Source organism: Leguminivora glycinivorella, chromosome 6 (genome assembly GCF_023078275.1).
Source record: "Leguminivora glycinivorella isolate SPB_JAAS2020 chromosome 6, LegGlyc_1.1, whole genome shotgun sequence".
Classification (NCBI taxonomy): Eukaryota; Metazoa; Arthropoda; class Insecta; order Lepidoptera; family Tortricidae; genus Leguminivora; species Leguminivora glycinivorella.
Genome location: NC_062976.1, coordinates 14,087,031 through 14,103,643, shown reverse-complemented (window position 1 = coordinate 14,103,643; position 16,613 = coordinate 14,087,031). Strand labels below are relative to the sequence as shown.

General features: G+C 37.1%; 1 protein-coding gene across 3 annotated transcripts; it reads right to left on the bottom strand.

Annotated features, from left to right (window-relative positions):
- Window positions 1–1,899: 1,899 nt before the first annotated feature.
- LOC125227606 lies at window positions 1,900–7,379 on the bottom strand. Of its 3 annotated transcripts, XR_007177203.1 has the most exons (4): window positions 6,914–7,379; window positions 6,338–6,526; window positions 5,564–5,702; window positions 1,900–3,153 (listed from the first exon to the last, which is right to left on the bottom strand). XR_007177203.1 is itself a non-coding variant. In XM_048131951.1 (3 exons), the coding sequence occupies exons 1-3, from the start codon at window positions 7,326–7,328 to the stop codon at window positions 5,656–5,658; spliced, it is 651 nt and encodes a 216-aa protein (XP_047987908.1). In that variant the 5' UTR covers window positions 7,329–7,379; the 3' UTR covers window positions 3,625–5,655. The 3 variants fall into 3 exon arrangements, 2 of the variants coding, with proteins under 2 accessions (XP_047987907.1, XP_047987908.1); XM_048131951.1 differs by lacking the exon at window positions 1,900–3,153 and having other exon boundaries at window positions 3,625–5,702; XM_048131950.1 differs by lacking the exons at window positions 6,338–6,526; window positions 6,914–7,379 and having other exon boundaries at window positions 3,135–3,153; window positions 3,767–6,093.
- Window positions 7,380–16,613: the final 9,234 nt, after the last annotated feature.

Below are 16,613 nucleotides of genomic sequence, written 5' to 3'. Positions count from 1 at the left end.
TTGACCACATTATACTTTCACGTACCCGCGCCTCTCATTTTTCATTTAGGACCTGTTTATCGGATCACAAATGCGATCACGTTTTCGCATATTTTGTGACCATGATTCGTTGAGACTATGCATTTATGTGTATATTTTAATGGGTGCGGCATAGAAGAATATTCGCGACAGTCACAGCGGCAGTAATACCATATTAGTGAGTATTTATGGTCTAAAATTATACAATTTCACTTGTGAGTCGTATGTTTTATTGAAATCGGGATAATTAATCGACAATTACGATGCTGGACGTAATAAGTCGGGTATACCGCTGTGAGCGGTCGCCGGCCGCCGCGCCGCGCCGCGCCGCGCTAGGCGCGCAAACGTATAAATTGAATACAGCGGCCAACTCGGATAAATATTGACATTTATGCACATATTGCTCCATATACGTTTTTATGGTTGTAAAATATGAAGCTAGGACGCAGCATATGTTTAACTTTTTAAGTCGATACGCCACGTAAAGACCCATAAAAATTAGCATAATTGAATGCTTTTCGCTTTAAATACAGGTAATTTTAACCTGACTGTCTGTTTGTGACTCAACATGGATTGTGCTTTGAGTTTACTACAATACAGATAGTGTACCTAAGTACAAAAATTACCACTTACGAATCATCTTCGGTTATTCTCAATATAAATGTACTTACGATAAGTACGATACTTATGTATCCTATCGGATTATCCACTACCATGAAGTCCGGACTAAAAGTACCGTCCTGCGCCAGTTCTCCAATCTGTATTATAACTATTGTAGGCAATAAAGCCCAACAGATCGAAATGTTGAAAGACAGACAACAGCGATGTTGGTCCCAGGCCCCGTAGCCGAATGACATTTCTCCGACGCGAAACGAAACGCCGCGAAAGGTAGTCTGGCTCTCTCGCGCCGAGACGCATGAGCGATAGAGATAGATATCTACTAGAGTTGCGTTTCGTGAGCGTTTGTGCCATTCGGCTACGCACCCTGCTTGTCAAAGTCACAATATTCAGTTATGAAAATTTCGGAAAGCCGAGAAGAAAAACTACAGCAAGTTAGAATTAGCTCATGGGATAACTGCCCCAATTGTATTGATTTGACCGTTGGTCTATTTTGCGGACACTCGAGACTCTAGACCAAAACTTGAGAAAGACAAGACTCTAGAGAAACTCTCGTTGGTTGGCTGGATCTAGGGTCAGGTGTACTTATAAACGTACAAAACAAATGCCTGCATTGGCCCCCTTACAGTGGTACTCTTGAAATAAGGTGTTTTCCTCCGTTTTAAAATCAGTATCATAGTTTTGTAAGTAGTTTCGCTGGATAGTTGGAATTTCAGAAGGATTTACATGAACGTAACGTAAGTAAATGCCAGTTTTATAAGCCTTGTACGATATAATATGTTGTAAGTATAATTTCTCAGTAATGAATGGCGATTCCCACGTGGCGGGCGTGTGGCGTCGGCGACCGCGCGTCGATCTGATAACGCTAGACAACATCCAGCTGCTATCAGCAGACGTGGAATCTGTTGTAGAGCTGTGCAGCTGATTCTAGTGGGCGAGAAATAATAATTCCATGTGTGGCCGGGTGAACAACCATTTATTTTATGTACTCACATCAACGTATGAATCAAGAAGGAATTCAAGAAGACATTTTTTATATTGTAACCAAACGTTTCCATAGCAACCGCTACATAGACAAAAATAAGGTTTAATTTCTGTTGGATCCTCCAACATGCTGGGGCGGGGCCGAAAACCTTCGCTTTAAATAACTATAAGTTGTTCCAAAACATGCTACTTAAATAGGCATAGACTGTAAACCCAGCATCATGGCATAATCCATTTCAGAATGTAAGTTTACAATCAAAATTAAATAATAAAGAGTAGTCTTAAAATGATTTTGTTAATTACAAACTAGAGAAGCTATTAATAGCGTTAAAGATCATTCATAAAAGAATAACAGCAAAATCCTTATAAGCTGAGAAACAAGAAAAAACAATGAATTAACACTCATAACTTCTGAGTAGTTTTGTAACAAGATAAGGTACCTACAACTCGAGGGTTTGTAATGAAATAAATAATAACCTTTTTAAGGTTTAAACTTAACCTGCACAATTACAATATAATGCATAAGAATACACACAACAAAATTAATCTATAGGTAACACAGCGAAACCACTTAATGATCGTTTGTACACCTTTTTATTCGGTGCCAAAAGGTCTACCACGCGCACCTTATCATCATCACCAGGATACACTTTAACAATTCTGGCCATAGGCCACGTCATGGGAGGAGCGTTAGGCTCCCTCATGATTACTAAGGATCCAACCCTGACGTTTGGTTGGCTATCACGCCACTTAGGACGACATTGTAATGCATTTAAATAGTACTTATGCCATATCTTCCAAAAGTGACCTTTGACCTTATTACAGATTTCCCAGAATTTTAATCTATTACTAGGTAGCTCGGTCAAGTCTGCTTCTGGGAGACATGTCATAGACGTGCCAATTAAAAAATGGCCCGGCGTCAAATAACTGTAATCATTAATATCAGTTGCATTTACAGGCAAAAGTGGCCTAGAATTAAGAGTAGACTCAATCTGACATAAAATTGTATTGATCTGTTCATACGTCAGTACATAAGATTGCAATATGCGCTTTAAATGGTACTTTGAACTCTTCACAGCAGCTTCAGCAAGACCAGCAAACACAGGTGAGTAGCTTGGCACGAAATGAAAGTTAATACGTTGCTGTGCCGCGTATGATTGCACCAGAGTCTGATGATTTTGCGAAGAACTTAAATTGTACAGCTCAACTAACTGGTTCTTTGCCCCCTTAAAGCATCCACCATTATCGCAAAAAACGTCGGTCGGCAGGCCTCTGCGAGCTATAAATCGCTTGAAACATGCAAGGAAAGCGTCAGTGGTCAAGTCCGAAGAGAGCTCCAGATGTATGGCTTTAGTCACAAAACAAACAAAAACGCATATGTAGCCTTTTGTCTGTAAAGCTCTTCTTACGCGAGAATTCTTCACTGTTATGGGACCTGCAAAGTCGATGCCGACTTTCTGGAATGCTCGGCAGGCTGTGACCCTTTCAGGTGGCAAAGAACCCATCAGCTGTTTCGCACACTGAGCCTTCATTCTGTAACAAGGTAAACATTTGTTAACAATATGTTTCACATAGCTAAGACCATTTACAATCCAATATTTTTCATTTAAGCTTGACATCAATAACTGGGGCGGAGCATGTAACATCCTGAGATGCTCGTGCTTTACAATAAGCTTTGTTATGCGAGATTCCCTCGGAAGTATGACAGGATGTTTTTGAGAGTATGACACACTCGCGTTTTTTATTCTACCACCTACCCTCAGCAAACCTTGATTGTCAAGAAATGGATGTAACGAGTTGAGTGAACCTTTAACATTTTCTAAGTTAGTCTTGAGACTGTCAATTTCGTGTTTAAAATAAATGCCTTGTTCATATTTTATAATCTGAAATAATGCCATTTGAAGCTCCTTACCGGAGAGATATTTCAGATTTTTCTTGTCTTTCATTTTCAAGTTAGAGCAAAATCTCATTATATAAGCCATTACCCTTACCATTTTGTTCAGATCAGAGAACTTCTCCAAAAAATCATAAGGATCTGAACACTTTTGAGTAACTAGCGTCACCTTAGCACTGGAGGGCTGCTTTTTCAATTCAGGTAGGTCATCGATCGCAGGAGGGCTAGTTTTATCATCAAAATTATATTTACCGTCCTGTAGAAAGCTTGGTCCATGCAGCCACATAGGTATGCGACGCAGCTCATCTGGATCTGTACCTCTGCTCAGGCAGTCGCTAGGATTTTCTTCACTGGAGACGTACAGCCAGCGCCATCTATCTGTAAGATCTCGAATCAACCTCACCCGATTTGCAACAAAAGCTTGGAGCCTTAAAGGCTCTGTTTTTGCCCATGCTAACGCGATTTGCGAGTCAGAAAACAGATATACATCTTGTATATTTAATTGCGCCTTTAGCGTATCATAAACTCGAGTGATTAATTTCGATAACAGCAACATAGCACACAATTCTAAGCGGGCTATGCTTAGAGTACCCTTATTGCGGGGGTTGATGCGAGACTTAGCACAAAGTAATGATAGCGTAGCATTACCTTGTTCGTCGACCACCCGAAGATACACACAGCAACCATAACCCGTAGTGCTACATGCGTCAGCAAACCCAATTAATTGCAATTGAGCCTTGGAGGGGATGTTCAGGTTCCTTTTAATAATGAAGGGCTCCATTTGAGATAACTTAAAAGCAAATGAACGCCACTCCTGAAGCAGCAAAGCTGAAGGAACCTGGTTCCAACCTATATTCTCAGCATATATTTTTTGCATGAAAGCCTTAGCCTTCATGATAATTGGCGCTATAAAACCTAGCGGATCATAAAACTTTGAAATATAACTTAATATGTCTCTTTTGGTAGGCTTTTCCTTATTAAAGGCCTCAGGGCAGGAAAAAACAAAGCAATCCTTTTGCATATTCAACTTTAAACCTAAAGTCTTTAAATATAAATTATCTTTTTGGAAGTCTAAGTCATCAAACTGCCTTTTATCATTAGGAATGCCCTCTAATACTCGCTGATCATTGGATGCCCACTTGTGTGTATAGAAGCTACCCTTACTTAGCAACTCACATAATTGCAATTTTGCTTGAATTATAACATTCAAATCAGAGTTTGAAAAGCACATATCATCTACATAGGTGCAATTTCTTAGTATGTAAGCTCCAAGTGGGTACTCACTTCCATACCTATCTGCAAGCTCAAGTAAGCATCGAGTGCTTAAATATGTACTACTTTTTTGCCCGTAAGTAACAGTATCTAATTGTATACATTTGAGAGGCTCGGTAGGATTGCTCCTCCACAATATATTTTGCAATTTGGCATGCATCGGATTAATATCAACACATCTAAACATGCGCCGTATGTCTGTGGAGAAAGTATAGTCGCCTAGCCGGAACAAAAGCATTATGTCAAACAACTCCTTTTGTACCGGACCTCCATTTAGCAAAATATCATTTAGAGATACCTTTTTGTTGGATTGCAAAGAGCAGTCAAAAACCACACGAGTACGCGTAGTTTTGCTTGAGTCATTAATTACACAATGGTGGGATGCAAAATATAGAGGATCATTCTCAAAATCCAATTGATTGAAATCAATATAGTGCCCATGCTTCAAGTCAACATATTCATCGATGAACTTTTCATAATCGGATAGCAAATTTATATTTTTGTGCAATCTTTTTTCGAGGCTAATGAACCTGTAATAAGCCATATCAAATGAACTTCCAAGCACATCATTGACTTCACTCAAAGGGATTTTTAATGGCAAATCAACCTGAAACTTGTTGTCCTTCAAAACAGTTGTGTCTTGAAATAAGCGTTCACACTGTTCATGCTCAGACATGCCTTCACAGAAGGGTTCAGGAACACTTTCTGCTTTCCAAAAGTTTTGTAGACTCTCGTTAAGACTTGAGTCACATTGAGTACATAAAAGTGTTACCTTACTTTTGTCACTGGTTTGCTGTCGTGATAAAGCACCACCGATGATGTAGCCAAGCTTAGTATTTACAATTGTAGGATGAGGACTCGCTGGGTCTTCATCTGACTCCTGCTGCTGCCCAGGGACCGGCTCCAGAAGCAGGACCTGGAAAAATATGTCCCCGCCTAATAGTAAATTGATCTCAGACGGCTGATGGAAATCAATATCAGACAAAGTGATCCCATCAGGTATATTGATAGCGTCTAGATTAAGCTTGTCTTGTGGAAGCTTACATGTAATTTTATCCATGACATTACAGTTCGCTGTGACTCGGTAAGGTCTGGTCAATGAGTACACATCTAAAGGTATAGAATACTGTGTGTCAGTAGTCAACTCTTTGACACCAATTATATTGGTGTTTTCCTTGCTTGGGGTCAATCCTAAAATCTTTATTAATTTAGTGGTCACCAAAGAACCTTGTGAACAACAATCTAAGAGAGCTTTCACATGAACCTCACTACCTGTCCGCGAATATAGCTTAACTTTGACTGTAGGTAACAACACTCCATTTTGCCCCAAGTTTGAAATCAAAGAAACTTGGGGTTGGTTAGCCGAGCCCGGATGCAGTAAGCTATTATGAGCTTCCTTACAAGTACTACACCGGAAATGAAAGCGGCATTTACCTTTGTGTTTGTTAAGACAAACAGAGCACAGACTGTTGTTCTTGCTGAAAGCTATTCTTTCAGTGCTAGTTAGCATTTTAAATTTACTACAATCAAATAATCTGTGATTGGACTTACAATAGTTGCAGACAGTCGAGGCGGTCGCTGTCACATTTACCACAGCCTTGTGTTGAGACTTCCCCGACGTGGACGGCTCAGCATTCTCCAGTGCCAAGGCTCGCTTCTCCAGGTACAAGAGGAACTCGGTGATAGTTGGGTCCTTGGTGTCATCTCGCTCCAACTGGTACGCCCGCGACGTGTACGAATCTAGTTTACGGTACAAAATCGCTAATATAATGGGGTCCCAGTTTTCAGTATTAACATTCAAGTTTTTTAAAGCAGATAAAGACTGTTTTATCTGGGAAACAAATTGTCTCAAATTTACAGGATTTGATTTGACCAAGGCATTTATGTCAAGCAAGGAATTGATGTGCTCATTGATAATTTTGAAAGAATGATTGTACCTTTCCTCTAAAAGCTTAAGAGCTTCGTCATAACTAGCCTCAACCAGAGGAAGGTTCTTAATCAAGTCAAAAGGTTCGTTTGTCAAAAATGAGCGCAAATAATACAACTTTTGAACCTTATCAAGTGACTTATCGTTGTGTATTATGGCTCTAAATAAGCTTATAAAAGCAGTGTATTCACTGTACTTACCCGTAAACACATCTATCTTTATAGTAGGCAACTTAGCCTTAAAGTTATTTTGACATGATGCGGCGGCAGGAGATTCAGACGAGGGCGAGGATATACGATTAATTGCCTCGTTGAGGACTGTCAGTATATGATAATATTTATCCTCAAAGTCTTCGACATCCTCCGCATCCTCTTCGTCCAAAGACAGAATTTCTTTGTTACATTTGTCATATTCTTTGAAGAGCTCCGTCACCCTCGCTCTTTTGGCATCGAGCGCCGATAAAGCACTGCTAGCTACATCACTGTCATTATTACAAAATGTATACAGGCGAGTAATGGAAGCTTTTGTATAGCCTCGCGCTGTACGTAACTTCTTAAGCTCTTGAGTAGCCATTGTAGCAGACTTAGATGTGACTACGGTTTTGAACAGCCACATACAACAACGATTCACATATTAATAATTATATAAAACACAACTTTCATCTGCGCAAAAACTTTTCCAAGCGTTAATAAACGAAATATAACATTTTATATCAAAATGGCGTAAAGCGTTTTCTAAAATGAACTTGTAAAATAACGAAGCCAAAGAGAATAAAAGAATGAAGTATTGCGCATAATGAATGAAGTGGAAGAATGGAAAGAACGAACGATATCAGCTGTCCTCCAATCACGTTGCGATGACCGGTGCTCTGATTGGTCGACTTCTTGCTTTGCGTCGCGGCTGCGCCCTGAAGTTGCGCCACTTTTCTCAGCACCAAGTTCACGATGATGGCGGCAATGGCGGCGAATACAAAAGCTCACAAACCGCGGCGTATGACATTTTTAGCAAGAGTAAGTAAATAATATAAAGTAAGCATATAAAACGCATAAAAACTGTAAAAATTCACTATAAAATTGCACGATACGACGAATGAGTTAGCGCCGCCCGTGAAGTGTCTTGAAGATGTAGGTCCACGATGAGTTGAAAGCGTAGGACCGACGATGAAGCGCGATGCGACGAATGGGAATCGCGTCGCACGCGAAGTATTTTCCTTTTATGGTAAAGAAGTACGCCGCCCGCGAGGATTCAAGCGCAGGGCTGACGAAATAGCGCGATGCAACGAATATATTTCGCGTTGCACGCGATCTTCTTGTATAAAACAATAGGTATTCGCTGCCCGCGAGGATTTAAGCGCAGGGCTAGCGATGTAGCGCGATGCGACGAATATTAATTTCGCGTCGCACGCGATCTTCTGATGCACGATGAATGTGATGCGACGAATAGGTATGTTATTTCCTATTTATTCGCGTCGCTTAAATGTTGAACACGTCGATCGCCGACCATTTCAAAAGCAACACGGAATTTTAAGTCTTCGTCCTTTTTCTCTCTCGAAGGACCAATGTTGTAGAGCTGTGCAGCTGATTCTAGTGGGCGAGAAATAATAATTCCATGTGTGGCCGGGTGAACAACCATTTATTTTATGTACTCACATCAACGTATGAATCAAGAAGGAATTCAAGAAGACATTTTTTATATTGTAACCAAACGTTTCCATAGCAACCGCTACATAGACAAAAATAAGGTTTAATTTCTGTTGGATCCTCCAACATATGTTTGGTGCAGTTTTCAGCCATCACCAAATAAATACAACTTGCTGCAAACATAGAAAACACCCTTGACGCGGAAACAATTGTGCTCTTCACACAATTACACGCTTTTACTGGGATTCGAACCCATGACATTCGGCGTAGCAAGCAGGATAACTACGAAGTAGGCCAGACCAGTTGTTATCTGTGTGGATTTAACTCTGTGTCTGACACTTTAAGTGTTTTTGACACGTTGAGAAACTATTAGGTTCTTTATCGCCACCCTATTATGAGTGGATGAAATTTAATATCAACAGAATATTCAAGCTTTAATAACTCAAATGCCGTTTGCTAGTCTGGTCGATTAATGATATTATTTTTCATCCAGTATAAATTTGATATGATTTTGTGATGATATTTTAAGTGTTTCGAACACATTAAGAAACTATTAGGTGAATAAGAAGCTATATCGTCACACCATCATGAATAGACGTCATAGACGAAGTTTAATATCAACAGATATTTAAATCTTCATAACGCAAATTAATCATCAGTTAATAAAAAGTAAAATTATAGGTAGCATCGAGTCACTGAGTAAAGAACGTTAATAATTACTACTAAGGTTCAAGTTCCCTCTGTCGTTTTTTAATATCTTACGGTAGCAGGAAATGCCGTAGCTGTGTCGTGTCAACAAAAAGTCTAAAAGCCCGCATTTATGTTGTTAACTCCGGCTTAAGTCATTTCATGACTTCTGTTGTCTGACGCCACTTAATTTTATAACATAACTAATTTATTACATTGTATGATTTGAACAGTGCTTTAAATAACAGCAGTCGGGTAGACTGTTGCGTATGGGAAAACGGGGTGAATCGGTTCATACACTTTTATGTAATACTAGCTTTTGCCCGCGGCTTCGCTCGAGTTAGAAAGAGACAAAAAGTAGCCTATGTCACTTTCCATCCCTTCACCGATCTCGACTTAAAAAATCACGACAATTCGTCGCTCCCTTTCGCCGTGAAGGACGGACAAACAAACAGACACACACACTTTCCCATTTTATAGTAGTATGGATATTGCTTGATATGAGCAAACTAAAATTGCACCGAACGTTTCTTCTCTTAACCAGGGATATTATGTCGTAAGAAAATATGTAATAATTTTAATATAAAAATATTATTATTCTGATCCGATTCGACCTCATATAATTACTTAAATTAAAGGTTAACATAAATCATATTAAGCACCTATTGCCACGTATAAATACAAAACCAACATTCAATCTGTGTTAACTTATATAAGTTATTAAAATTCTAGTAGCTCTATTAAACCTGTAATTTTCATAGCATTTGCTTTGCGTTCATCTATAAGTATCCATTAAAATACTTGAAAGCTACTGAGAGTTCACTTGTTGGCGCGCTCCTGAATGGTAAAAACTATCTCAACTGGGTGCTTAGGCAAGTTGCAAATCGATCACGTTGGTATAGTAGCTATCTCTCTCTATCACTCTTCCGTATAAGCGCGATTGAACCAAATGCGTTTCGATCGCCAAGGAGTGTTAACGATAGTGACTTTGGCTAGGCCGGCAGAGGAACATTCCACTGCCCTTCGCCACCTGCGGAATTATTTTTATAACTGACAGTACTAATAGGAATGCATTCTGTGAAATGCTAAAAAAAGAGTCATCATAACGATTAGTCACAGAGTCGCACGGGAATCGAATGCCCAAGCATCGGGATTTAATCGATTATGGAACTATTATCGATAATCGCGAGGCGTCAATTATGTACATGTAATTCGAAAGTTATAATTGCAAAATATTGCGCACGCAAGGCAAACAGTCTCATGTTTGTACCTTATTAGTCACAATGAAATGATAAGGATCTTAAATTATCATGGCAATTTTGTTGTTGGTTTATATTATGAATGGATTTGCTGTCAAGATATATAATTATACGATTGAGGGAGTCTCTTTAAATCTGTTTCCAAATCTGCAATACTCACATTAAAGCTTATTTTTGGCATACCCAAATAAGCGCGTAGACTGACTGAATTTTCGTACGCATCGCCATCAAGGTGTCTTAATAAATTATCTTACAACTGTCAGACCACAGTGGGCCGGCAATTAAACGGGGAGAGGAAATTACCACACAATGTGGCGAGTATATCATGAGATGACGGCGCGCACTACGCTGGCCCACTCGTCATACTCGAGCACAAGATACAGGGGGAGCATATTGTATGAAGATGGATTCAGTTTCCTGGGTGAGATAAGTGTAAAATTAGCCAAAAAAACTAAACGGTCCAACACAGACTATTTCATTGTTATTCAAATTCTCAAACTTCGTTACGATTGATTAAGTTTCAAAGGAGGAAACAGTCGAGAGCAGACCTCGATTTTAAAGATTTTTTCGCAATATCTTAACTGATTTGTTCTGAATAAACAATTTGTTTTTGGATATTCTAGTTAATAACACTAATAAATAAATACATTTTCAAATTTAAACCAATCTTTACTCCATTTTGATGTATTTAAATTTTAATTTATTTTGAAAAAAAAAAAAAATTAAATGATAAATATAATCATGATGATAATATCCTATGATCTAGCTTATGATGTTTTAGGCTAAAGTCCAATTAGGATTTAGATATTTGTGTCCGCTGATATGTATTTTATAAACATTTCTGCAGGTACTTAAGGTGAAATACCCCATAATGGACGGTGATGCCATTATGGACAAAAAAACACAAATCCTTAAAAATAAGTATCTAAAATTAGTTTCTAAAAACTGAAGGCTATGTACCATAAACTAGAGTTGTAGAACTGTTTCATTTTGAAGTTTCAATTAATTCGGTTATTTCTGAAGGATTTGGCGACAAGATAAAATTCATCAGTTTACTGAAAAAAATATCAAGACGAATTCTTAGAAATGTTGCTAAGAGAGTTGAGTTCATGTAAAAAAGAATAAAAAAATAATACTCGGTGTAAACTTGAATGCGTTTTACTTACTGCATTAGGCATGAGATAAGGTATAAAACATACTAGTTTGTTGCTCCAGAGATATAAAGAAATGGTGTTATTTTGCGACTGTCCATTACTGGAACCGAAAAACTGCCTACCTCCTATGATGGACAAGGAACAATTTACAAAACCAAAATTTACAAGAAACAATCCTATGTTAAAATAACTCAAACTAATTGCATTTATGGTATATAATATTGACTCATTGAGTATCAGTTGGCTTTAAAAGTAAAATTTTAAACTTATTTCACTGTCCATAATGGGGGATCCATTACTGGAGAACTGCCGTCCATAATTGGAGAAAAAACACCTATTTTTAATTTGTTAACTATGAAGAAACCAATAGAAGTATCCATACTGCAATACGCTTGAAATGTAAAAGAAGGATTGGACATTCAAGATTTAACACGCTTAGCGGTAGAATTTTTACATTTATGAGTGAAATATCAAAAAGACGCGAAATTTTTTCTTAAACTGTCCATGATTGGGTTCGTTACCTTATCTACCCTTCCACCTATAGGTAGCCAATAAAAAATAATCAATTTATAAATATTATGAACATGTAACGAATCCACATGTTTCGTATATATTTAAAATTAAATATATATCTAAGTTTCTCTCGTCGCATGAAAGTTAATCCACTCGATCAAGTCAATCAGAAAAATATTTCCGCCGACATATTTCTTGGAACGTTCCTAGACGGCTAAAGAGTATTAATAATGGTATAAAAACGCACAGGCATCAAGCCTAGAGCGAAAAGCGACCGCTACTTTAACGGTATAGTTTCAAAAAACATGTATAATGTTATAATAGAATAAATAAACATCAAAATGATTATAATATGCGTTTCTACCATGACAAGGGTAAAAATCCGCTCGATATATTTCTTGCATTTAAGTGTCAAAAGGGGTTCTAATTATACTGTCTGTATGTTGTATTTTGCTATGTTGACAATATGTGTCCAAATATTCGTAGGCTAAATAAAATCCTTCGTGCTTTTATCATTAAAGCATTTCGCTCATAGCTCGTCAGCAAACAGGATGTCGGCCACCGCATGCGACCAACTGCCTAATTCGAACTTTAATATACGTCAACAATTATCTGTAAATAGGAGTTATAACATGTATCAGATATGTCAATGTCAAATATGACATGACAGTTTTATTTGACAAAAGACATCATTTTTGACGCTGAAATGTCTGATCCATGTCGCATTTAGAGCTAATTTTTGACGTACATTGAATCGCGATTCGGGAGGTAAAAAGCTTATAAACTCTTTGATGCGACTAGCGCATCAAAGAGCTTATTAGGAGCCGGTATGTTATCGTTATTAGTCAAGTGGCGAGTTTTCCGAGCGCCCTGTTGGCTCGCTTATGAAGCCACGTCGGAATGTGTTTAATGAGCCCCGCGATAACTTATACACTACACGTTCATTTACACTTTTTGGAATTTCATTCACTCCCCTCTTGTTTGCTAGAAAGAAAGCGTTAAATTAATTAGCACCAGAATGCATAGAGAATGATCTACGAGGCCCGGGTAATTTATTGAGAACACGGAGCTACTGAATTAATTATACATATTTCGGAATATATTGCACTGTTAGAATATTAACTTGACGGTACATAATTACTTGATGTACGATCGCTTTGTTTCAAAGCAGATATTAACGATATGTTAAATAAATCTTGCTTGATGGACTTATGAAATAGCATGAAACGTTCGTGAGTTTCCGTCAAAATACGAAGGAAAAGCATTTCGCGATATATCTGTATTGTTTTAAATATCCTAGCAACCTTGTCACTAAATAAAGTATTTCAAGTTCAACGCACTTGACAGTTCAGGTCAGGTTCTCAAATATATTATCTACTTGGCAAGTCAAAGTTATTTTTTCAAGATTCGATCGCAAAACAGTAACAAAACAGGTGATTTAGTAGAAATAGACTATTATTTTAGAATCGACTGATAGTTAAATATTGGTAACAATTTATGGCTGTTCAATTACCATGAATTAAAATACAACGATGTTCTAAAAAGTTATAAGTTGCAACTGCTATTATATAAGCTCCCAACTTACTGTTTGATGGCACAACGTAAGTGGTATACGTGGTATATGCAAAATGTTCAATACCGAGAAAGGTTAATTACAAAACATAGTTTATTAAGTAGGTATTAATGAAAATAATTTACTGTTGTAATTGAAATAATCGATTTGCAAGGGCCAAATTGACTTCCATTTTAACCCTATGCTGACCTTTCCGTTACCTGTAAACACTTCAACACTGTACATAAATCGTTCAATTCGGAGAAGTTCAATCGTACACAATGTAGTACAACTTGGCCTATTTCACTACACATTCATTGTAGACATCAGTAAGCAAATATTCAAGTGATCAGGCATTATCGTAGATCAAGAGATTCATAATAAAATTATTGGTACTGTGGCCAGTGCCATTCTATTCTATAGGATCACGTGGACGCCAACGTGGAATAGCGCTCTCAGAAATTCATATCACACCTATTACATTTTCATTAGACCTTTCATAACATATTCATGAATGAGTATTTTGTAACACGCTCCTTTCATAAATATCCAGATCTCTGTGGAACTAAATTCTAGAACGATTGTTAATTTTTAGTTTTTCTGGAATAATTAGAAATTAAATTAGTGAGCAGTGTTAATGACACTTACTTACTTGTTTGTGAAAAAAATACTTTAATAAGTGATCCCCATAAAACTTGGCACAAGTATGTTTCTGATTTTAGCACACTTTCAATATGACCGATATTAGGGATAACTGAGTAGAACCAAATTGTTATGTATGAAAATATTGAAAATACAAAAAAAATTGCTATTACTATTTATTTCTACTCAGAAATCATTCGAGCACCGTGGCTGCCATCCGCTACGTGGACTGCTTACCGCCTCACCGACGTTTTATAAAAACACATAATATAATCAAAGAGGATCGAGTATTATAGAGAGTTACTGTCAAAGTAAAATGTGTAATCACAGTGCATGGACTGCCATCTCTCGGCACAAGCTTAAAACTTTTGAACCACAGTTTTGACGATGTGTCCCATATTGTTAGCATGATATATTGTGTTAAAATGTCAAATATTACCCAAGTAACATTTTAGTGCTATAATTTTGGTTTTCGACGCCAAAAGCTACTATAGATGTCGTATAAAGGTTTTCGGCGTGACCGCTTGTCGTATAAAAGCCTCCAGTAACACCTTTTAGCTCTATAAGCTTATACCGCTAAAAGGTGTTATTAGGAAGTGATGTAAACGTTTATATCACCATTTTATAGAGCCGCTATAGGCCTGGTCTATAACAGGATCAAATATGACTACTATAGATCTATATTATTGTATAATAGTGTTAGGAATCACTGCTATGCAATCAATTTGCGCTATTAAGGTTCCCGACAAGCCGCTATAGTTGTTGCGTTATACAGCTAAAAGGTGTTATTAGGAAGTGATGTAAACGTTTATATCACCATTTTATAGAGCCGCTATAGGCCTGGTCTATAACAGGATCAAATATGACTACTATAGAACAATATTATTATATAATGGTGTTAGAAATCACTGTTATGCAATCAATTTGCGCTATTAAGGTTCCCGACAAGCCGCTTTAGTTGTTGCGTTATACAGCTAAAAGGTGTTATTAGGAAGTGATGTAAACGTTTATATCACCATTTTATAGAGCCGCTATAGGCCTGGTGTATAACAGGATCAAATATGACTACTATAGAACAATATTATTATATAATGGTGTTAGAAATCACTGTTATGCAATCAATTTACGCTATGAAGGTTCCCGACAAGCCGCTATAGTTGTTGTGTTATACAGCTAAAAGGTGTTATTAGGAAGTGATGTAAACGTTTATATCACCATTTTATAGAGCCGCTATAGGCCTGGTCTATAACAGGATCAAATAACCTACTAAAGAACAATATTATTGTATAATAGTGTTAGGAATCACTGTTATGCTATCAATTTGCGCTATTAAGGTTCCCAACAAGCCGCTTATAGTATTTTTAGTAGTCGTATTTTAACAGAAATTAAAACCTAACTATACCACTATTTTGGGATATAGTGGCTTTGGAAAACACTGCTACAGTATTTAACACTGTAGTAGTGATATGAATACCATTATAGAGCTATTTTGCTGTATAATGAAGTTTTCAGGATACGTTTATATAGCTTTGAAAAGCGTTAATAGTCGTTTTCTAATGCCTTTTATATCTCATCGCCGTATACGTCACAATTACTCTTTTATATCACTGAACTGTGGAATAATGGTTTCGGTATCTCTTTTAAAACACAATAACGTTATAGCTGAGTTTACTATATGTTTTATAAAAAAAAAACTGTTTAGAAGATCTTTCTATAGTAAAACATTGAAAACAAGTATTGTTTTCTATATAAAGAACTTATGGGTTAAACTGGATCATAGTTAAAGTCTCATGCAACCCTAATTGAATCCACAATGGCGGGCACAATAAGTGACATTGTCGAACTATAAAAGCGTATGTTTTACTTCTTGGATCCATAGTAGAAACTATGGTGCCAATAATTTTATTGTATTAAATTATATTTATTTATTTTATTCAAAACAGGTATAAATCGAGGGCGCACTTAAAATACTCCATTAAACTAATATTCTTTTAACGGTAAAATTTCCATTGCATACCTTTTAGCAGTAATGATGGAATTATACGAAATCCAAATTATTTTGATTGACACTAAACTTCACAAGTTCACACGCCACTTTTCATAAAGTTCCTCGTTTAGAACAGTTTTTGTTAAATATTACACACATTAAATTATTTTAGAAATTTCATTCATTCGCATTAAAAGGGACGGCAACTGCTATTACAGAACAAAAAACCTGTATAACGGAATCTCAAATGCTAATATAGCATAAATTGATACTATAATAGCGTTACTGTGTCCTCTATGTCAACAAATTAGCACAATAGTCATCATCACATCACCATTATAGACCTTAAACGTCACATATGATACTGCTATAGCCCTATTATATCACTAAATGGCTGCATAATTGCGCCAAATCGGCTCTACAGTACCAATATAGACTATTTATAGGACCATTTAATGTGATTTAA

Coding starts and splice junctions, on each gene's coding strand:
- LOC125227606 (XM_048131950.1), bottom strand. CDS start 5,846: ATGGATAAAATTACATGTAAGCTTCCACAAGACAAGCTTAATCTAGAC.